Genomic DNA, 23,513 nt, shown 5'->3' on the forward strand with positions numbered 1-23,513 from the left:
ACATTAATTAATTAATCAACAAACGCCCTCGAATTGACTTGTGTAATTAAAATAATTTTGCAAAGACAATTAATGATGAAATGATACAAAAATTACTATAATTATAACTAACAAAGAATAATATATTGTTTATAGCGTTATACAATGTTGTGGACTCGTTTCTGTTGCCGTGAGCGATAAATGTCATTAATTGGAGGGGCTCCCCCACTCCCGTCGTCATCACTCTCTTCTCCGCCATCTCTCTTTCGTTTTCCGGACCTCCCGATGACCTCTGATCCATCACTCGTGTCCAGGAGTGCCATTAGCTCATTCAACTGAACAAATGGGCCCTGAGGAAAACGCAAAAAATTCGATAAATCGGAAGTACACAATAAAAATGTGTACGCATGGCGTGCATGCATGTACATGTACACAACAGACACATTGACGAGATATAGTTACAATCATATCTGGAAAAGATTTATATATCTGATGGTAGTGGAGAGGTTTATTTTACAACGAAATTCTTGTGAGCACTGAAATTCATGAATGAATGATCAAGGTTGAAAACCGTACAACCATACCATGCAATTAACAAAAAAATATATACAAAAAATGTTAACTCACATGGAAGCAATCCGGAGGTGGTAGTCGTGACAACAAGTTGGATAGCTCCGAGGGCAATGGAAAGCATCCTCCAGGAACTGCATTCATACCAACACCTGAAACAGAGCTCGGTTTAAATGGCAGCATCTGTTGGAGATCTGGTTTAGAAATAGCCGCCTCTCTCAGCTCCATAACGAGGCTACCTCCTCCCGACCCGCTAGCTCCACCCCCGACCCCTCCCTCTAACCTCTTGGTGGTCTGGTTACCTCCTCCAGATGACTGAGACACGAGGCATGACTGGGAGAGGGGGGGAGGTTATTGTGATAGTGGTGTGTGTGGTGTGTGCGTGTGTGTTGTGCGTGCGTGCGTGCGCGTGTGTGTGTGTTGTGTGTGCGTGCGTGTGTGGGCATCACACTACAGTCTTGTATCGCATCTAAATGCCATTGGAAAGGTCATCTTGAGAGCAATAGCAATTAGATTTAAAATTGTAAAATCTGAACAAAAATTAATTACGGGTTCGCTACCAAACAACTAAAATTTGGGGAAAAACGCTAGCCTTTGCTTTTGTTGAAATTGCTGGATTGTATACTGGACAAAAAATCGGCTAGTATTTAAATTTATCATTTTGTAATCTCACCGGATGTCCAATCAGTTTGAGCTCCACCTCCGAACACGGCATCAGGCCGAGGAACTTGTATCTGTCCACTAACATCACAGTGTCTTTGGAACGAACATCCTGTGATGAAAATATTATTTTATTTGTAGTGAAACAAACGTCTACAGCTTATCAGTATAATATCTATTACCTCGATAAATATGATTGTACTCACAACCAACAAGCCACACATTTTAAACATGTATGGTAACCACACACACACACCGCCCACTCCACACCCTCACATCGTTCTTGAGAGCGGCTGTCCTCCTCTTCTCCACATTTATCACTGATGCAAGATCTCCCACAGTCGATTCGAATTCAACAAATTTCTCCCAAATCTCACTGTGTGTGTGTAAGCGGTGGGGGAGGAGAAATAAAAATTTCAAAATTATATCTATCTATAACCGTATATGTCACACATTTCGCAGGCACGTGACTGGAAGCTACTCCACCCCTCCACACCCACACACACACACGCACACTGTTAATGGAAACTACCCCACCCCCTCACACCCACACAGCCACACTGTTAATGGAAACTACCCCACCCCCTCACACCCACCTTGTCTTGTCAGGGCTCATAGAAGAGAGGGACTTCTCAAAGAGCACACGAGTGTTGTTGTCCTCTGGAGAAACACAACGTTAGAGAACAGGCGGGTACAGCATCAAGATACTAACTACCGTCCGTATAGCAGGTTTATTTTCGTATGGCGGAAATTTTCGTACTTTTCGTATTGTAGAGCATCATCATACGAACAACGAACATTAAAACTACGAAATTATTCTACTGCAATAGGTTCAACGTCACTATCCTGAGCTACAGGTACAATATTTAAATGTGTAGTTGATACGAAAAGTTGCACAAATAAAAATTACCCGCTATAAGGCACTTCACAGCACATAGCTGCATGCCATCGCGAGTGACCTACCAGTAAGATGTGAGAGGTGGTCAAGGAAGGAGAGGATATACTGAGGCTCGTCACCAAACGACTTTAGCCCCAGGTCAAATATCCGATACGCCACCGTCTTGTCCTTGTTGATGAAATACTCCATAAGAGCTGCAGCCACAAACACCTACAGTGAGGAAAATTAATTAATTATACTAGCTGGACATTTTCATGCAGTTGTCAACAGGCAATGCATGTACATGTACATTTATTATAAGTGCAAGCTTTCAAACTAGACAACCATTTTCCAGCCTAGACAAGGTATACCGTATAGCGCGAAATTTGTTGTTTAATTAGAATTACCTGCTATCATGCAAATATTTAAAGGCGTGGCTTCCGGTAAGCAGTCATTCCGCAAACATTGTGTAACGAAATGGCTTTTAGAGGCCAATCCACGAAATATAAGTGCCTCAAAAATTTCGCGCTATACGGTATAATAGTGTGCTACAGAAGTGTAAATTGTTGCCTCTAGCTATAAGCCCAACTGTATACCGTATAGCGGGTAAGTTTTGTGGGGTAAAAAATTCGTTCAACTCGAGAAAAGGTGGTTTTCGTGAGTAAAAATTTCGTTTAGTCTTGTGGCTGCATGGCATTCCTACGTTCCGATAAGCCACGCCTACGTTAAAATTTGGTGGAGGTCAGCTTGCCCACGAAAATAACGAATATTTTACCCCACGAAAATTACCTGCTATACGGTATACAGTATTATAATTATACAGTGTACGTATACTGAGCCCCCCCTCCTGTTTTCTAAAGTATATTTGTGAAGCAGTAGGTATCTTTATGCTACCCCCTGACCCCCTAGTCTTGTTAGTAGTGTTATTATCAGAAGCAGAACAATACCTCCCCCCCCCCTCCCCCAGCATCTGACCATCCCTGCATCCTGTCCCCCTGTGTTTGCAGAGCTCATGACCAGCTGTTGGACACACGATCCTAGCAAGAGACTTCACTTCAGACAAGTTCTAGAACATCTTGACAAGATGCTCAAGAGTGGTACGTTAGGGTACAATAGATGAGGGGTGGGGGTGTCTTTCAACAGCCATAACTTGAGTACAGTTGATCCAATGTCAAAAATTTTATGATTTTCTGAAAGCTTAGAAAAATACCTTTCAAATGATGTGTTTCAATCCAAAATTTCCTCCGGGCCCTAATTTGTCATTTTTCGGCCTCGGACCATGGGCTATAATCCATGGTATCGCCAAATTGGCAAATCTTTTTATCTCTCAAATATGAATTTTGATGACACCATTTGAAAGGTCTTTTTGTAAGCTTTCAGAAAATCATAAAATTTTTGACTTTGGATCCACAGAATTCAAGTTATGGCAGCTGAAAGACATTGATGAAACGGAGGGGGTGGGGGTGTAGTTGAACATCTTTCAACAGCCATAACAAAAAATTACCCGCTATACGGTATCTGTATATCACTACTTTAGAGTCTTGAGTAATTTTTTCTGAAAACGAACAATTTGGCAAGCTAGTTTCGGATCTTACGTACGTACACATGGTACCCTTGATCACCTGATGTCCTATTCTCTCGTCTTCTCTGGCTCTCTTGAATATTTGTCTGGCCACCTTTATACCGGCCGTACGCTGGGAGAACTTCATGTACTGAATGTATACCTGTGTGTGTGTGTGTGTGTGTGTGTGTGAAGGGAAACACACGATAGACAACTATACTGTATGAATGCGAGGTTAATTGATTGCAAATGACACTGTACAAGGTGTCATACAGGATTTTGAAGTAGAGGGGGAAATGAGAAAAGTAACCAGAAAATGTTGCTAAAAAAAGGTCAACTGTTATTTCAATACCCAGCTATGGACACTCAGTCATAATTGAAAGGGGGGGAAAATTGGAGCTGCGGGGGATATCCCCCTTTCCCCCTGTATGACACCCTGATGTACAAGCCTGATTGCGTTTCTAACTGCCGTATTAGGAACGCCTACGAAAATTAAAAAACTGTGAATATTTTCTGGTATACTAGGTTCTTATTCCACGCTGGTGGTTAACTAGGTTACGTTATCAGCTCATCACCAGGGTGGGGTCAATGGTTCTCTTCTCCACCAGCTTGTTATAGATGGCCTCAGATCCCTCAAACTTACTCCTAGCCTGAGGGGGCAAAACAGACGTATACAACTGATATAATTAAGATATCGAACAAACACGAATTAAGACCTGAGCATCTTGTCTATGCAGCAAAATAAATTCGTAAACTTGCCAAACGTAACTTTGCTAATAGATCTTTTTTTAGAGCACATTTTACAAACCTCTTCAAAGTCAGCATAAGCAAAGTGAAGTAGGAGGCTGTCTTTGAGGGGCCCGGTAATGGCTCTGTTGTATATGACAGCTGCTTCCTCGGCCCAGCGAGCACTGTGCTGACCCACCTACATGACCGCGGAGGGGAGGAACATGTACGCTCATTTAGACTAGCTATTTCTTTTCACAACCGTATATTGTATTATTGACCATCAAAAATATTTATTCTGAACATTATAATGCTTCTAACTGACAGTACAGTAATCACCCGCCCACACACACACACACACACCACCAGCTGCTCACCCCCACACATGACCCCGGCCTCGCTGCCCCCCACACACACACACACCAACAGCTTACCCCGGCCTCGCTGGCCCTCTGCAGATAGAGGGCTGCCTCATACCAGATATCAGCACAATGACCAAAGCAAAGCAGACACTGCTCATAAGAGTAGAGCACTGCAAGGGAAGTAATGGCGTAAGAAGGACAAGTGAATACAACAGAAAATGGTGTACAGTAAAACTATTCCAACAGATTGATTTTAACACCAGAACACACAAAAAAAGAGTTGGTAGTCAAATCTACGAGAAAATGTTGCAAGGAAAAGCAATAAATATCCACCTCTCTTGACGAGTATGGCATGGTCTTCAGTTCTGGTCGGATTGCTCCTCTCCCAATTGATAATCCTCTTCCATATAAGGAGTTGCTGTGACTCTTGAGGAGTTCCCCTCATAGGGACAGAGGTGCTCCCGCGTATGAGACCACGAGCGATGCCATCGTACTCTTGGGCCGATCTCTTGGCATTCAAATAGTGACGACTCACTGTGTCTATATTACGCTTGGCATTCATTTTGTTGTCAGTCTTCATATATAATATATATAGTGGGGTGGGAGGGAGAGCGAAAAAAAACTAAATAATTTAAATTATAAGGAGGAACACAAATAAATTAACAGAAGGAAGAGAGTTCAAAACAATATTATCTATTATTACTTAGTAGACTGTACGACTGCTCAAGTTCTATTCATTGAATTTTGTATAATTATAGCTATATTAAAGCAGTTAATCAATAAATTTGTTTTTATGACACGCATGCACGGACATGCATATTTACAGCCAATATTCAGCACAAAATTTTATCCATGCTATCAGGAGTTTAATGACCTACACATGATTATACACACATGCACATGCAGACTAATCCACTGACTGACATTCTCAAAGAAGTTGTATTCTTTCCACATCTGCTCCAGGTTAGCAAGTGGAGTGACAACTGCTCTCTGGTAGGCTTTACGAAGAGCCTGGGACTTCTGGTTCTCAGCAAATGTTCCTTGTGCATCTCTATAATAGAGTAGATAAGAATATATCTACTCTTGCTAGAGAATTTAACCCAACTGTTGCAGCCATCTTTAAGACAATACTACCATAACCTAGAGTGTATCTAATTGGTCTCTAGAAAAACGTGTCCAGTTCTGCTTATTAAATTGTTCATTTTTTTAGAAAAAAGCGTGGTGGGCTAGGGTTTTTTTTCAAACTCTGTTTTCGGAGCTAACCATAATATGGTAGATCACAGCACTATCGTACGGTGGTTGTACAGTGGATATATAGATATGGTTATGCTGTTTGCTTACTCATTCTTGAGAAACGTGATGTAGTCTGTCCATATGGAGGTGCTGTGATAATCAATGCCCACATGATCCAGAGCAAACTCGTATGTCTGCCGCAGTTTCTCCCTAGTGTGCGTGCGGAGGGGAACGGACACACGGCTCACTATGATATGATGAGAGGCGGAATCGCAATTATTTTTATTATTATTTAAAGATGTCCTTACACAATCATACTGCCCTCTACACATGCAAACACATATCCACACAATTATATAAACAGACAAAACAGTAGCATTGAAAAGTAGCAATTAACCAGCCATATTCTCAAATTGGTTGTTTGACACTTATACACACGGGTTCTATAAAGACATGCAACCTCTGGATAGTATGTACCCTCATACATACATACATTCACAGTACAATAGCCCATGCATCACTAGAGCAACTGAGTCCCACCACACCCACACCACCCCCTCCCCCACACCTGTACGAGGGCAAGGACGCCTTGGTGTCTTTGACATAAGAAATGTAGCACTTCCACAGATCAATATGCAGCACTGACATTAGACTGCGCTGGAACAACTTGACAGAGGGGAGAGAGAAGACAATTTGACAATCATGGTCCAACTTATTTAAGTATTACATCATACACACACACACGAAACAATCAGATGCTAATTAATGGGTCAGTTCAGTTTTACTAAAGCAAATTGCAGACGTTGATATATTCAATAATTATGCTGATGATGTGAGCTACGTATATTCATAGATGGCAAGTATAAATGTGCCGATAATACATGGCAAGCATGCTGCCAGGATGAACGTAGAAACATGCACAGCTACTTTGTAGTGACTCAAAGAAGAATGGTAATAGACGATCTGATTCTAAGGAGAGACTACGAGCGATGGTCGAGAATTGGCTGCATGTGCTGTTCTTCAAATAAAAGTCTAAGGCATATAAGAATAATTAGTTCGATCTTCGATTCATAATCTGATGCTGTATATATGAAACATACACGTATACGCTGACAAGCCTACAATTAATAGCTCCAGGAAGCAGTACATGAAGATGACACTATACATTAAATGGTGGCAAGGAATACATGAGATCTGGATTTAGACGAGAGGGGAGATCAATCAATGCATGCACCATACAAATGAGATTGAGTAGCACAATATGATATTGTAGTCATAAAAAAACAATCACTATTAATTACTAAATAGGTTGATGAGTTAATTGACAAATTGAAAGAACACTTGCAACGATGGTCAACATGCACACACATGCACATGGCAGCATTGCATTCAGCCGCTAAATTACAAAATGCTTGAGCGCAATAACAACAGGCAGACAGTGTACACTTCACATGCAGACAGTCAGCAAATAATAAAAAGACATGCTTTTGATTTCAAAATTTGAAAATTTAAATATCCAAAAGGCACCTGATTGCCAACGCAGAGCTACTTGCACATACAAGACTCTGAGCCACACACAACGAACAAACAAACAAACCACAGAAACAATTTCTAAGAGACACAAGGTCATTCATTACCTTTTCAACATGCTCGTGGTTATGATGTCTCATCTGAATCAGAAAGGAAAATTAATTAAATCAACTTTGAAATCAAAACAAAAATGTCATGCAGTTAGTTACTGTTGACACTCGTGATTCATTCACTCTCATGTTGTTAGCTTGTAGATCTAGCAGAGTGTCAATTAGCCCTCTTCACAGGCCTTGGACTGAAGATGCTACTGACTGCTTGCGCATGCGCAAAATTATTGGATGATTTTCCGGTAAAATTTCCCATAATAATTATTGTCAGTGAAAATATCCGGACAAAGAATAGAAATTCATAAAGTCATATACAGAGCTATAGCTAGCTAGCTAGAGACAGTCCGTAGGTTTGTTGCAGCAGCTATTTTCTTTCTGATAAAGTCTATACCTTCACCAAGGTTAGTATTAGGTGGGCGTGGTCTGTCCATATTATAGGCTAGTGTCAGCTTTCACTCCGTTCAGACGATTGTCATCCACACGCTATGAGTCTTTGTTAGCTAAGGGTAGCTATCAGAATGCTATCAGGGCTATAGAAACCTTCAATCAAATTTTCTATCTACTTCCTTCAATCCACTTCCGTTCGTTGTTTTACTGAGCGTACACGTTGTTATCCATACAGGCTAATGGTTAGCGCATGCAGTCGATACCAGGCCCACTCTCAGAGGAAGTGCAGCCTGGGATAGAGTCAATTAGTCTAACTGGATACGTGACATGGTGGTTTTGACTATAACATGCCATTACCCCACCTATAATTATATTATGTATAATTATGTTTGGTAAGAATCACAGCATTTCTTCACATTCTCAGGTTTGATACGCATGGCCAGGGTTGATATAAGCAGGGCACAACACACGACAGCAGTACCTAGACAGAGACCAACACACTTACTACTCTCGTATTGTAGTAGTAGCAATATTATATTTAAACAGGGAAGCAATATTGCTAGTCTTCCTGAGAGCCCTGATTATTTTACTGTATGATGCAAGCTATTACAGATGATGGTACATGTAGACACGACCTCTTGCTCGACATAAAGTCTCCAGTATCGTCCTGACGTGGGGAAGTGAGACACGAGGCGCTCGTACAATATACGAGCTCGAATCATCGCCGCAGACTGGAGGGAAGAAAGAAGGAAATGATGGCTAGTTCAGTATTGAGCAAGTTATGCGTTCAATGATTTCCACAGAGCTAGAGTTGGCTCTGTAAATAGAGTTCTGGTTGTCCAAATTCAACGATTTTCTGATTTTCTGAAAGCTTAAAAGGAGTTCTTTCAAATGGTATGCTCAAATCTCAAATTTGGAACTGGTCATAATTTCTCATTTTCAGTAAAAGACCATACATAGCCCATGGTATTTTGTCAAAAACAGGCCCAAAATAGACCTTTAATTTTAACACACCATCTGAAAGGTTTTTCTCTAAGCTTTCAGAAAATCCTAAAATTAATGTGATTAGACAAATGAAACTAAAGTTATGGTCGTTCAAAGATGCTTCATTTTCATTTAACACTTGATTTACTCTACGTACGCACCTGTGCTTCTCTGACTAGCACACTCCATGCCTCCAGGTCGTAGGGGTTGTTCACCAATTTCACCTCGGCCTTCTTGCCATGCTCAGTGAAGGACCAACCTTGCTGGAACACACCAGGTCCATCTCCGCCCACCGGACTCTGAATATCACGAGTGTGCGTGGGTGTGTGCGTGTGGGGTTATTAAAAAACGACATGTACATGTGTATCTACTATAAGTACGTACGCCAGTTTGGGTGACATTATCACATCTCACAGAGAGGAGCATGATTTCTACACATTATAATATTTAATTAAATAGCGATATACGTTGTTCAATCTAGCCATTAATTAAATAACCCCATTACCTGCAAACCTCTGCCAGGAATATGAGGGGACATGGCAGCCATCACACGGAAAGAATTCCACTGAACTGGTTACCTAGCGCCTTAGCTTCAGAGCGGAGAAGGATTGTATCTCTCCCCTTCTGTCTTCTTGACCACGTGGAGTAGAAAAATGTCCTCCTGTGAGTAATTATTATTAATTAAGGTTACAAGATCCGCCCCCAGAAACTGACCACAAGTAGATCTACAAGTATTTTACAAGTCCATTGTACCATCTCTCTCTAGACTCTAGCTATTAAGGTAAGTACAGTAAGTATAGATCTACTTCTGTAAAACCTGATTTGAAACCTTTTTTAAGAATTTTAAACTAGCAAAACTGGCTTTTATATTTTTATTACAATAATTATTTGTCTATTTTCTGCACAGGTAGAAGCTACCATGGACGACTGTCCTCTGATTGGAATTTTGCTTGTGAGTGAGACGAACAGCAATGGCAGCCATCTTGGGCTAGTCAATATTCCACTCTCCTCTCGTTGTCAAACTATCACTGATTTCCGAAACATTTTGACCTCCACTCTCGATAATTTGACAACCTTAAATTTTGTCTTTCTCACTCCCAACGGCTGGGAAATAAATGCAATGATGGAGAGCACGATTTCACTCAGCAATGTAATCTCCAGTGACGGGATAATCAAAGTTCGATTCTCTTATGCAAAACCGAAATACGGCATTTCTATTGAAGGTCCTAGTGACATTTCGACACCAGCAGGATTTCTGTATTGCGAGCCAGAGCTAAGTATTTCTAAGCTGAGAAATGAGATAAAGGAGCAACTACCGTCTCTCTACCAGTTTCTTCTCACCGTGCAATTTGCATTCTTGGATCTGAACGGTTGGCCAATAGGCAATCAACAGGAAAGAGTTATCACTGTTTTGGAGGTAGCTTCGTTGAATATAATTCGCATACGATGTGCTAGAACAGAGGCACAGACCAAAGGATCTCAGCAGTCCATTGAGTACAGCACGCCCACTTTGATGGAACAGCATGGAAATTTCACTGACATTTCTTCAAGCATTCTCCAACCGATTACGGAAACTATGGTCTGCGATGATTCTGCTCTAGAGAAAAGCTTGATGCAGGCTCCAGATTTGACTTCACTGCACAAAACTACCACCACTGTCTCTTTTGAAATCCTCATTAGCTATGTTCACACTGAGGCAAGCAATTATGCTCTCTTACTCAAGACAGCCCTCGAAGATCATGGCTATACTGTATTCTTGGATGTGCACTGCATTCAGGGAGGAAGTGACTGGCAAGATGCCCTCAATGATGGCATCAGCAACTGCTCTCTTCTCATACCTCTCATCACTCAACAGTATGGGCAGACACTGTGGACGAACCGAGAAGTCAAACTTGCAGATGTTCTAGGCAAAGTCATCATCCCTGTGAATTTCCTCAGCTCTTGGCCACCAAAGTGTCTAGCAATCCAGTTTGCTACTACTCAGTTTGTCCCTGGACTCAAAAATTCAGATGAAACTGACATGCCGGCTGAAATTGACTATAATATGGTCAAAGAAGTAGCTGCTGATATATCTGGTCGGTATTCAGCCGGGAAAATATCGGGACAATCGTTTGAAATGGAACAAGACGAAATGGCGATGGAGTTGCCCCCCACCCTGTCACGCCAAGACACGATGCTTGTTAGTGACGATACTGTATCTGTCTCGGATAGAAGCAGAAGCAGCTCCACAAGTATGTATCTACCCGGCTCACCTTTGCCACTGAAGAGAAAATCGACAATTCGCAGCTATGCTTCTAATCTCCCAATTGCAATCGACGCTTCGTTCCGTGAATCAATCACCAAATCAAGAGATGGTAAACCGCTAATTGTCGTTAGTTGTGCGCCCGAGCAGAAAGAATTCGCTCACAGTCTAGTTGATGATCTTAAACTGAACGAGTACGAAATGTGGTGCTCATGTGATATCGACTCCGAAGAAGACGAAGAAAACGCTCGAGTGATTTTTCAGCAGAAAGCGGATGAAGCTGGCGCTGTAATTTTCATTCTTTCGGAGGAATTTGCTACAAGTTCGTTTTGCGAGCAGCAGGTGTACTACTGCGAACAGAGGAAGCGAATCATTCCCGTGGTTTTTAAGCCAATGCAACTTCCCAGCTGGATGGGTATGCTCATAGGCACAAGCATGTTCATTAGCTGTCAATCAAATAGCTACAAAACAACTCTACTGGAGAGAATCAATACTCTCTTCAACCCACAGAAAGCTGAGGTCGAGCTCAAGAAAGTTCTCAAGCAAAAGATCGATATTGCTAACATGTGCTCACAACTGTCGGAGCAGCTGCCCAAAGGCAAGCTTGTGTATGTGTCGGGAGGTACTCAGTTCTACTCTAAAAATGGAAAAGAAATTTGTGAGGCACTCGGAAAAAAACTTGCCGAAGACGAGGAGATCGTGCTGATTACCGGTGGTTTCTATGGTGTCGGCGAATCTGTTTCGAAAAGTTTCTATGACGAGCGAATACGTTTGAACAAGCCTCATGGAGTGTGCCACATTGTTGCCATGAGAGATAAAGAGGACAAATCTAGTCAGACACGACAAAACTCTGACCTCACTTTTGCTCGAGTTCCGTACGGAGACACGTTATTTTTCGGAGATAGCGTACGTCAAAGAGAAATGCTCACACCGCGTGTGATTGATGTCTGCATTCTTGTCGAAGGCGGACCCGGTGCTGCGTTTGAAGCACAGCAGTTTGTCTGGAATGGGAACCGAGTACTTCCCATTAAAGTGACAGGGGGTGCTGCAGGAGGTCTGTTCAATGTGCCGGCATCGATATTCGAAAATCCCCCTAATGTTAGAGAGAGCGACTGGTCTATACTAGCTAATACCGATGCTACCTCAACAGAAATCGCTTCTGCATTGCTCAAGATCATTCAAGCTATTAAAGGCCTTCCCACTTCGGCCAGATCTCGATGTAGCTCGACAAGTGATACGAAGATAAGGAAGAGAGTTTCGATTAAAAGGAGTGACACTTTGCCAGTGAAGAGCAACGAGATGAGTGCTGCAGAAGCCACACCCACAGACCACCTCAAACGAACCATGAGTGAGAAACACCACTTTACTAAGAAGTAGAATACTTGGAACATTTTAACTGACTAATTATTACTATGTTTTTGATTGTATATTATTATTATTCGTGTGCGTTAATGATAATTAATCACATCCATGTATATACCATAATTCTGTATAATAGTATAATTATACATAAAACAATGTTTGGAGTAAGGAGTACAATAATTATAACAATGTTCTGTTGTATATGTAACGGCTTCAGAGTCCAATAGCAATTAAGACAGGAAATGCAAATAATGCAGAATGATGCAGCACAACAGCGAGCCAGAGATGGATTGAATTGCTGGCTTGATTTGAACTCAAATAATGACATAGCTATTTATAAGTTCAGTTTCAGTTTCAGTTTCAGTTCCTTGCTGCCTCAAAGTCCGGTGATAATCTTCATCTGTTGGTAATGAGAGCTCTGTATATTCTGCGTAACTTTTTGGCTCTGGTTCTGAAGAAGGGTTGTTGTGTGCGCCAGATTCTGCAACAGGTTGTGCTGCTGACCTTTCATGATCAGAATCTTGACAGGCGTAAGGCTCTGTTAATAATAATATTCATAGAACAAATGTGAGTAAGCACAATGTATATATATGCATGAATAATATAATATGCACGCCAGCTGCACGAACCAGTTTTAAAGTAACCTTTTTCGTATTCACTAATAGGTATTGGTATAACTGTGCGGGACAGCGGTTAATGTCAGCCAATTATACAATACAATGTACTTTACACTTACTATTAATAGTGATCACACAGAATTTATCCTTTATCTCACAAGTGACAGTATTGTTATCATCAATCTCATAAGTGACAGTTAAAGTTGCAATGTTATTAGTCTCCTGGTTATCAGAGGCTACGGGTACAGGACGAGCCCCGATACTCATTTCTCTCTCACCCACGCATGCACACGAGTCTGGAATCGGGTGTACTGAAACTCCCTCACCGTAGTCCGATCCAGAATCTGAACGCTTGAAGTCTCGATCTATAATAATTATAGAAAGAAAAATTTTGTTTGTACTATGAAAGTGTATGAGCATCCATGCGGCATGGAAAGACAACCAGCTGATCAAAATTAAATGGTATCATAAAATCTAGATCTCAACTCAGAGAGAAAGCACTCAGCACACAGCAATGTGTGTAGTTTGCTGCTCAATGATACTGTTTTACACAATGCTTAGATCTAGCTAAGTATATAATTAATGTATGTACTGCATAGTGATGTGACTATATAGCTAGCTATATATAGCCATGTGTAAAACAGTATATATCATCTTGAGTACTTGTGGATTCATCTGTGCATGAGCACAATATACATGCATGCATGTGCGATCAAAATCATTGACATATGTTTTACCTGCAAATACTTCATCACACTCGACCAACCTCTGAGTCTCAAAACATTTTGATGTTGCTTTTGATCTGCAATGTCAAAAGCAGTTACTCCAGCGTTATTTATAGCGTTGACATCACTGAGCTTAAGAAGATATTCGGCAGCTCCTCCGTTGTTGAATCGAGCAGCTGTGTGCAGAGGTGTGTCTCCATCTTCATTCACAACTGAGACATTATGATGGTGTGTTTCGACCAATTGGGTGACTAAGAGTCCCCACTTAGACCAGTCCCGGCAAGATGGAGGAGGGTCATTCCATCACTATCCTTGATTGAACTGACATCAACTGTCGGATCAAGCCCTATCAGTGAGGCTAAGGCAGAAGTCGGATCACCACCATCTTGGCCGAACATTTTTAGCAGCTTCTTTGTTGTATTAGCTTCTGACATAATTTATACACTGCAGGCACTAAAGTGGTACCTTCTTTTATACCCTAATGCAGCTAGCTGTATACTTCTATTAATAGAAATTGTATTCTAACGTGTACACTGTACAGGCAGAAGCTATGGTTATGGTTCTTGTAGCATGGTGGTCCTGTGAATAATGTCAGGAGTGCATGAACTTCAGGTACTTCTGATAATATTCCCAGTAGTGGGTCTAAGGGAGTAAGAGTTGTTTAGCTAATAAAATTAATGTCGTAATTAATCATCCCAGGTGTGCATCTGCATATGGTACATTGCTGTAGCAACCATAATCATTTGCAAGGTCATGCATATTGTGTTTCCAGTCTTGACAAGCACCTTGAAGTGAACTTTGACCCCACCTCAATTGACATCTCTATTCAAAAGGGTGTGTACAGAAGTTCCAAGAATCGAACAATCTGATTGGACGCTTTTAGCTAGGAATATTAGTGATACTGTTGATAGGCTGAGATATGTCTTAATTAAATTGTGCCATTCCATATATGGAGAGCCTATGCAGCAGGCATGCATGCATGTGCAGTGCGTGCATGTGTGGGACAATGGCAGTGAATAAGCTCTCACACTCAATCTCATGCATGTGACTGCAGACATGCATGTGACCTTATATCACCCGTAAAGTGTAATGAATAGCTCTCAGTTTTGGGATATAGTACATGTAGTCTAGTGTCAGTGTGCATGATGCACTACTTACTGAATCTCTACATGTATATCAATATACAGTAACACTCCTAAGTTATATACAGACATTTTAGCAATATGGGTAACTTGGCTGTAACCACATAATAATTATAATGATAATGAATAACATTAAGCACTTGTACATTGTACACCATAATGACTTTGTCAGCTCCATAAAGATTCGAGGCTAGCATGTGTGGTAGTGTGGTAGGCCAGTGGGAAGAGAAGCAACATGCATTACTGTCTGCAACATTAATTGCTGCAAAATATCAAATAAGTTGCATGAAAATTATGGGTGTAGTGTTATCTCAAAATGAGAACCCCATACACTTTGATACACCATTCTCCATACACCATGCATTCTTCATTGAGTTTCATTGGCATATATGCATTGAGCATTTTCTGTGCTGGGAGGGTCATTCAATGTATGCTTGCTAATTAATCTGTTGCATGCAGCTGTCAATCAAATAGCTACAAAACAAATCTACTGGAGAGGGTCAATACTCTCTTCAACCCACAGAAAGCTGAGGACGAGCTCAAGAAAGTTCTCAAGCAAAAGATCGATATTGCTAACATGTGCTCAGAACTGTCGGAGCAGCTGCCCAAAGGCAAGCTTGTGTATGTGTCGGGAGGTACTCAGTTCTACTCGAAAAATAGAAAAGAAATTTGTGAGGCCCTCGGAAAAAAACTTGCCGAAGACGAGGAGATCGTGCTGATTACCGGTGGTTTCTATGGTGTGGGAGAATCCGTTTCGAAAAGTTTCTATGACGAGCGAATACGTTTGAACAAGCCTCATGGAGTGTGCCACATTGTTGCCATGAGAGATAAAGACAAATCTAATCAGACACGACAAAACTCTGACCTCACTTTTGCTCGAGTTCCGTACGGAGACACGTTATTTTTCGGAGATAGCGTACGTCAAAGAGAAATGCTCACACCGCGTGTGATTGATGTCTGCATTCTTGTCAAAGGAGGACCCGGTGCAGCGTTCGAGGCACAGCAGTTTGTCTGGAATGGGAACCGAGTACTTCCCATTAAAGTGACAGGGGGTGCTGCAGGAGGCCTGTTCAATGTGCCGGCATCGATTTTCGAAAATCCCCTTAATGCTAGAGAGAGCGACTGGTCTATACTAGCTAATACACTGTTAAAAATGTGGTGCTATTGTAACACCCAAAAGTGGGGTAAAACCATTGTACCAAATATGGCACTCATATATGGAGTTATTACAGCACCAGATTTTAGTGTTATTAAAACACTCATTTTGGAGTTGTAACAGCATGAAAATGTGCTGTACTTGCACTTTCTTGGAGTTACTGCAACTCCAAACTGTGTGTAACTTTTACAACTACACCTACAATGGTGTTATTAAAGCACTGGGGATGGGTGCTGCTGTTACTACAGGTACAGTTGTCATTGCTACTCTTCATGCAAAGCATAAAATATTGCATGCATGCTTATTGCACTTCTCGATAAGCTCATGCACTTGACTTAAATGACGTAACATAATTATAGCATGTGTATAATGATATGCATCACGATAGCATACAATAAAAGTATGAAGATATGTATACCTATAACCTCATAAAGTGTTTAATAACTACGACCACAATACACTTAGGCAGTTCGGGACCTTAAAAATAAAAAATAAAAGGGTGCCATGCAGACATGCACGTGGGTACTAAAATGTCAAAAACATAGTACAAGAGTTTCATAGAATGAATCTACTTCATACACTTCTTTCTCTACGATGACGAAGTAGTTCATTGATCCAGATTCAATAGCACTTTTTCTACCTTGAACGAACGTTGCATGTCATCCACCTGCATGTATATATTATGATGGGATAAGGATGGGGCTCACAAAAACAGTAGGCAGTGATATAAGTGAGTAGGAGACAATTATTCAAATAAGCCGAAAGCCTAACACTTTAACAACTGTTGTCACCTCTTCCAAATATCCAGTGTGCATGCATTACTGTGTATAATTATATATGTATGATGACAGGGTTATTCTCGTTATAATAAGCATATACCCCCCCACACAGGATGAATTCAAGGGCAACAGAAGAATCTGTTCTCAAGTATCAAGTATTTGTAACTGTTTATGCATTACATACGTGGAGCAGCAGCTTGACAAATATCATTTGTACTGCATCCTTCTTCTTACAGTATTATCTTCAGAACTGAATAAAAAAAATGTATGTTTGAAGATATGGGTTTCTATTTACCATTAGATTGTGACTGCACCAGTGACTGCATAGTCTTCGACCAGCTCCTGTAGCTTAACATTGTTCTCCTTTGTTCGAATTCTTTCCAATTTTCCTCAAAAGTAAATCTATAGGTATCTTTTCCTGTAATTTCAAAAAATTCTATTACTACTGCAAACATTTACAGCTATATGCTTGAACACAACATGATTAGCTAATAGTGAACTTACATAGACATAATCGGTCAGTGGTGGATAGAAGGTAAGTATATACGCACATCTGTAACTGCTGGTCGATCATATCACTCCTGATAGCACCTTTGTTACGCTTTGTTTTTGGACTATTCCTTTTAAAGAGCAGTGGTTTATCTTTGGACAGATGTTGAATCTCAATTTGCGACGCATATTCTTTAACCTCGTTTAAATAGCTCGACTCCATGAACCCTGTAAGCCCAACATATCAGACTGACGGACAGCTGCCCACAAAGCCCAACATATCAGACTGACGGACAGCTGCCCACAAAGCCCAGCATATCAGACTGACAGACAGCTGCCCACAAAGCCCAACATATCAGACTGACGGACAGCTGCCCACAAAGCCCAACATATCAGACTGACGGACAGCTGAACATATCAGACTGACGGACAGCTGCCCACAAAGCCCAACAAGAATTATTATATAGTTACAATTATAGTAGTGAGTAGTAGACTTGCAGTCTGTCTATGTCAAGCTTTTTAGCACAACAATGGTTTTGCAGCAACTTACTCTATAGTTCCGAGTCAAAGCAGTGTGCCATCTTGCAGTGTAGTACATCTAGCAACTTAGTCCATGTAGTACCAGAGCACAGTACAGAACTAGAGTAGGCCTGGCGCCTTCGTACAGCTAGTTAAGGTGCACGCAGCTGTGTGCAGAGACTCTCATGCAGGCAGCTGTCTATCACAAGGTTCACGTGAGATCAGTGCTGCACGTCTACCACCCACGATTTTGTTTTGTTTATGTAGTCTTGGCTACCCACCACGCATTTGAGTCTGTGCTCATCAATTAATTATGATCATATCATCAGTGTATGCCCTTGCATGGAAGAGGGGAGGGGTGGGAGCAAAGTAATAGTTAATTTGCAGGGCAACTGTACGAGTAGAAAGAACACACTATAAGCCAGCTACTTTGCTAAATACAGGATGTATGATTTTTCAGACGATTGAATTGTTAATAATTATTGTTGGGCATTAATTTGTCCGTTAGCGTGACATGCACATAGTCTAGTCCTCAATAGATGTTGCAACTTCAAACACATAGTTACAGTAACTAATAATGATAACTAGTACTGGTTCATCACATAAGTTATAAATACTGAATAGCTAAAATATTGCCGGTACACTTGAAAAGTGCACTAATTTTTTCTTGGAAAGTTCCTCACAGGGCCGATTGTTCCGTCATCAGTACAAGTGTGCTGCTTCACCCCTGTATACATAATTACGCATGTGATTAGAATTTATACTGAATAAGTATAATAAATAAGGTGACTATAATTATAATCTACTTGCATGCTTGAATACAAAGGTATAATAATTATACCAGATTCAACTATTTTAATGGAACGGGTTTGTTACTATATAAGCAACTATTTATTTACACATGCAACTACATGAATCATTATAGACTGGCCTTGATTTGCATGCAGGTGATTTGTAGAGGTGCTTACATTGCACCATGTATAGTGCTACAATCACACAATTCTTATTTGAGTAACACCATCTGGTGTATAGTTAGAGTAATATGATTTTAACAACTAGGTAAGTGCATGCACAACACTGTTTAAAATGTTCCACAAGCACTTTTAAGTGTATAATAGCACCCTTTATTGTTCTAGTAACACGTAGCAGTTACGACTGCACTCTTAGTGTTGTGATAGCACCATTAGGTGAGTGTTGGCATAGCACTTTGGGTGCTATTGTAACTACCCATTTTTAACAGTGTAGCGATGCTACCTCAACGGAAATCACTTCTGCATTGCTCTGCAAGATCGTTCAAGCTGTTAAAGGCCTTCCCACTTCGGCCAGATCTCGATGCAGCTCGACAAGTGATTCAAAGATAAGGAAGAGAGTTTCGATTAAAAGGAGTGACACTTTGCCAGTGAAGAGCAACGAGATGAGTGCTGCAGCAGCCACACCCACAGACCACCTCAAACGAACCATGAATGAGAAACGCCACTTTACCATGAAGCAGAATACTCTTAACTGACTATTATTATTATGTTTCCCCATTGTATTATATATAGCTGAAAGGTTATCAAAAAGTTTTTGGTATATATAATCGTATAGCTAATAATCTTTAATGAAGGGTTAAGAGGGGTTGATTGTTACTATAAAATCTAGGATCAGCCTCAGGCAGATGAGCTGCAACCAACCCCACCCTCTTTTTAGGAAGGGGAGTAACCAGCTCCACCCCTTCTTTCATGCACTAGTGTTCAGTCAACTTGTCTTAGTAATTAAGGAGTAATGTACTCCTGGATATAATAATAATAACACATCCATTAAACACATCATTATAAACAATTAATGTTCTGTTTGGAGTAACGGCTTTAGAGTCCAATAGCAAGTAGATTTAGGACATGCAAATAATATATGCACAACAGCGAGCCAAATGGAGTTCACACAAAGCAACCGTCGATTTGTTGAATTGCTGCTTGATTTGAACTCAGTTAATAATGCCATAGCTGTTTAGACGTTCAAAGTCATCAGTTTCTTGTTGCAACAAAAACCAGTGACAATCTACCACAATGACAGGGCTGTGCAACGGAAGAATCATTTTGACGGATCCATCTGTTGGCAATGAAGGATCTGTACACTCTGACACGCAGCTATTCAGCTCTGGTTCTGCAGAAGGAGTGTTCAGCTCTGGTTCTGGGGGGAGAGTGCTCAGCTCTGGTTCTGCAGAAGGAGTGTTCAGCTCTGGTTCTGGGGGGAGAGTGCTCAGCTCTGGTTCTGGGGGGAGAGTGCTCAGCTCTGGTTCTGGGGGGAGAGTGTTCGGCTCTGGTTCTGGGGGGAGAGTGTTCAGCTCTGGTTCTGAGGGAGCCTGGTTGTTATGTGTGCCAGATTCTTCAATAGGTTGAACGTTTAAATTCAAATCTAACGCTGACCTTTCAGGGAAACACTCTGTGAATAAAGATACGATATTCATTAAACAATAAATTAACATCTCAGCACATGCATGACAATATCACGCTGCACGATATTAAAGTCACCTTTCAGTATACTAATTACGGTGACTCAATTTCAACTGCATGCATATAGAGAGTTGGTATCAGCCGATTTTATACTGACTACACCGTGAGTGTTAATCTAAGCGATGTATACCGGCTTCACATGCACTTACTATTAATAGTGATCACACAGAATTCATCCTCATCAATCTCGCAGGTGACAGTATTATTAGTATCTTGATTGTTCGACACTGCCGGTACAGGACGAGCCCCGATACTCTCACCCACGTGTGCATCTGAGACTGGAATTGGGTCTACTGAAACTCCCCTGCCTGGCAAACCGGACTCCGATTCAGAATCTGAACTATTGAAGTCATAATCTACAGAAAGCAAAATTGTGTTTTTTCCCATAATTATAAAAGTGCATGAGCATAACCAGCTGATCTGGTAATAATTTTGTCATACAGAATCTACACAACTTAATTAAGAGCTGCACTGAAAAGTTATTCACTAAATATTGTATAGCCTGCTTACTATGTTATCATTGGGCAAGAAACCACAAGTATAGCTTTATATCTATATCTTTATATAATCACTTACCACCTGTACCAATTATAACAAAATCTTGATATAAATTCTCCTCCATAATTTTGTCTTAGCCGGGCTGTAGCGGCTCGAGCTCTGGCCTAGCCTCGGTCCCAGGCCGATTTTTTTTTTAATAGAACGATGTTGAAAAATAAGTAGGCGACCTAGCGTTCAATTGGAGACGGATCGGCCGGGGGTCGAGGCTAGCTCTGGCCTTGCTCTTGGCCTTCGATCCCGTGATGGCACAATCACATCACTACTCGTACGTACTCGTACTTAGAGAAGTACGAGCCACACCCACTTTAGAAATCTCTCCAGCCAGTGTGATCTGTCCATAGATCTAGCTCTGGAGAGGTCATTCCTGTGCTCATAATAGCATGTACGTAGAGATACATACTTGCAAAATCTTCAGTTGTCTGAAAACGTGCAGCTTTAGCCTAATGCAATGGATGCTACTAGCTGTAAGATAGCTAGTGGATACGCCCCTTTATTCTGCAGCGCTGAGCCCCTCCCCCATATTGTTGACCATGATGCGCATGCGCAAATAGCACTGTCTTGGCACACACATTATGAGAAAACTGTTCACCCTGCTTGTATTATTCAGTGTTCATAAACGTATAGGATACTGTATACAGATACCCTGAACACTAGAGTGTTGTCTTACATGTACCATATTACAGAAAATTGGCGAATTTTACCGAAGATCGCCAATTATAATTATTTCAAACTGTCAGGTTAAAATTTTCCGGTGGACACAATGTCATTGCTTAAAAATCGCCAAGTCGATTGAATGGCTCATTCGCCAAATAATTGGTATGCATGTATTGCCCCATACACTTATACACTAGAGCATAATAGTGCAATGTAAACATGTCACACACCCATACATTTACTCCTCTCTTATTGTGTCCCTCTATAGATGTGGCTGAGCTGGAGGGTGGGGAGTCCAAGGTGACCACACTCATCGGGGCAGCTGCTAGCATAGACAATGTCTGCAGAATGGACCCTCTTGGAACCCATGGATCTAGTCACTGGAACACTATAGCTATAGTACTACTGGTTAAGGTTAATTCGTGCTGCACACACATGTGTACTTTCAATTGTCTCAGTATTCATGAACAATGAAATAAACACAAAAAAAATAACAAACAACGTAACATGCAGTAATGTTATTATTGGTACTAATCAGTCCAATTGTGATGTGTCCTCACTAGCTGTGTAATGAGGTTTTTTGTCACTGGGACCTGCGTAGAGAAATCTCCATTAAATTATGGCAAGCATAATTATTATAGAAACAATATTACGTATACCAGATCAACTGGAGGGAACAATAGTATTCAGTGGCGTAGGGTAATTTTTCAATGGGGGGGTTCTAGTTTTTTGAATGGAAAAAGCACGGCTAATAACGGAAAATAGTGCAGCTTGATAAGTCATCTCTACTTAATAGTCTAGAAATATGGGGGGGGGTTCCATGCAGCCCCTGGAGCCCCCCCTTCCTATGCCACTGGTATTGTATTACTGTATATAACTAATTAACGAACAAGAAAAATAATGATTTGGAAATTGTCCGGGTATAATTGGAACAGATCTTTATAGGCCACGCAAAGTCTCCGGAATAATTAAAAGAAGCATGCAGCTGCAAATAGAACAACAACAGTGCATGTGCGACTATAATATATAGTTGCAGCTATCTAATCTTCAAGCTACAAACTACGTTGCTTGAATTATGTAATGTTATTGTCCGGATATAGAACAAATGTAAAATTAAAGCGTCCGCTGTATAAGAAAACAACGAAAATTTCCTAGAAAAGTGTCTGGGATATTTAGAAATGTCTGATAAAATAAATTAGAAGATCTACGGCATACTTAAAATTTAATACATACTGTAGCTCCTGCAAGAGCAAACATACGGACGAAAATCTCACTTTGCTCAGTGTGTCCAGTGGCCTCTCCCTTTACACCAGTGATTGATCGGGCAGAATGCTCTGTATGGAAAATCGTTTAGCTGGAAATTCTCATCTAGTCATGCACTAACCTTTAACAATATTACAGATATCTCCTGCTAGCTGTACATCTTTATTCTGCAGACACACATCAACGAGGGCCAAGTAAGTAGCTCTGAAGCCGTTCGCTTGCTTCCATAAACTCAGGACTGGCTGAGCTTTCATCTCTGGTGCAAGAAGTTGGTCTGATTTGATACTGTCAATTTGTGGTTGGTTTAGTCCCAGAACAAGTGCGTATTTTGGCCAGCTTGAAACGTAAGGAGCAATTTTTGTCAGATGTTCGGCAGAGCAAGGTTGGTTGAGGAGGTCTTTATCGATACCAACGTAATTCACTAGCTCGTCAATGGTTGCAGTTGGTTGATAAGTAATAGCAGGGTGAAGAGCACCTTTTGGTGTGTGCATGTGTGTTAAGTAAACCACAACATTATATACCGATGCACCTATAGATAT

At 41.0% G+C, this 23,513-nt stretch overlaps 3 protein-coding genes and 3 long non-coding RNA genes across 7 annotated transcripts; 2 read left to right on the plus strand and 4 right to left on the minus strand.

The window, feature by feature from the left end:
* Positions 1 to 52: 52 nt before the first annotated feature.
* LOC135347683 (cleavage stimulation factor subunit 3-like) lies at positions 53 to 9,654 on the minus strand. The gene is made up of 18 exons (XM_064545705.1): positions 9,482 to 9,654; positions 9,138 to 9,275; positions 8,628 to 8,723; positions 7,606 to 7,638; positions 6,537 to 6,634; positions 6,077 to 6,178; positions 5,660 to 5,786; positions 5,069 to 5,309; positions 4,808 to 4,905; positions 4,456 to 4,572; positions 4,223 to 4,297; positions 3,709 to 3,810; positions 2,173 to 2,317; positions 1,806 to 1,869; positions 1,486 to 1,585; positions 1,223 to 1,321; positions 607 to 882; positions 53 to 329 (listed from the first exon to the last, which is right to left on the minus strand). The coding sequence occupies exons 1-18, from the start codon at positions 9,521 to 9,523 to the stop codon at positions 138 to 140; spliced, it is 2,145 nt and encodes a 714-aa protein (XP_064401775.1). The 5' UTR covers positions 9,524 to 9,654; the 3' UTR covers positions 53 to 137.
* LOC135347682 (uncharacterized) lies at positions 9,639 to 12,680 on the plus strand. Its single transcript, XM_064545704.1, has 2 exons — positions 9,639 to 9,757; positions 9,884 to 12,680. Exon 2 carries the CDS (start codon positions 9,896 to 9,898, stop codon positions 12,593 to 12,595), a length of 2,700 nt encoding a protein of 899 aa, XP_064401774.1. The 5' UTR covers positions 9,639 to 9,757; positions 9,884 to 9,895; the 3' UTR covers positions 12,596 to 12,680.
* Positions 12,681 to 12,691: 11 nt separating this feature from the next.
* LOC135347684 (uncharacterized) lies at positions 12,692 to 14,504 on the minus strand. Its single transcript, XR_010398516.1, has 3 exons — positions 13,935 to 14,504; positions 13,317 to 13,562; positions 12,692 to 13,118 (listed from the first exon to the last, which is right to left on the minus strand). It is a non-coding gene; the product is annotated as an uncharacterized LOC135347684 (long non-coding RNA).
* A 1,750-nt stretch (positions 14,505 to 16,254) lies between these two features.
* Positions 16,255 to 17,277, plus strand: LOC135347686 (uncharacterized). Its single transcript, XR_010398519.1, has 2 exons — positions 16,255 to 16,468; positions 17,112 to 17,277. It is a non-coding gene; the product is annotated as an uncharacterized LOC135347686 (long non-coding RNA).
* LOC135347685 (uncharacterized) lies at positions 16,561 to 19,254 on the minus strand. 2 transcript variants are annotated; one of them, XR_010398518.1, is made up of 6 exons: positions 18,939 to 19,254; positions 18,039 to 18,734; positions 17,504 to 17,716; positions 17,295 to 17,417; positions 17,184 to 17,249; positions 16,561 to 16,887 (listed from the first exon to the last, which is right to left on the minus strand). It is a non-coding gene; the product is annotated as an uncharacterized LOC135347685 (long non-coding RNA). The 2 variants fall into 2 exon arrangements; XR_010398517.1 differs by having other exon boundaries at positions 18,039 to 19,254.
* Positions 19,255 to 19,755: 501 nt separating this feature from the next.
* LOC135347687 (fibronectin-binding protein A-like) lies at positions 19,756 to 21,555 on the minus strand. The gene is made up of 3 exons (XM_064545707.1): positions 21,076 to 21,555; positions 20,649 to 20,855; positions 19,756 to 20,428 (listed from the first exon to the last, which is right to left on the minus strand). The coding sequence occupies exons 1-3, from the start codon at positions 21,119 to 21,121 to the stop codon at positions 19,971 to 19,973; spliced, it is 711 nt and encodes a 236-aa protein (XP_064401777.1). The 5' UTR covers positions 21,122 to 21,555; the 3' UTR covers positions 19,756 to 19,970.
* Positions 21,556 to 23,513: the final 1,958 nt, after the last annotated feature.

The sequence above is a fragment of the Halichondria panicea genome, chromosome 14, assembly GCF_963675165.1.
Source record: "Halichondria panicea chromosome 14, odHalPani1.1, whole genome shotgun sequence".
NCBI lineage: Eukaryota > Metazoa > Porifera > Demospongiae > Suberitida > Halichondriidae > Halichondria > Halichondria panicea.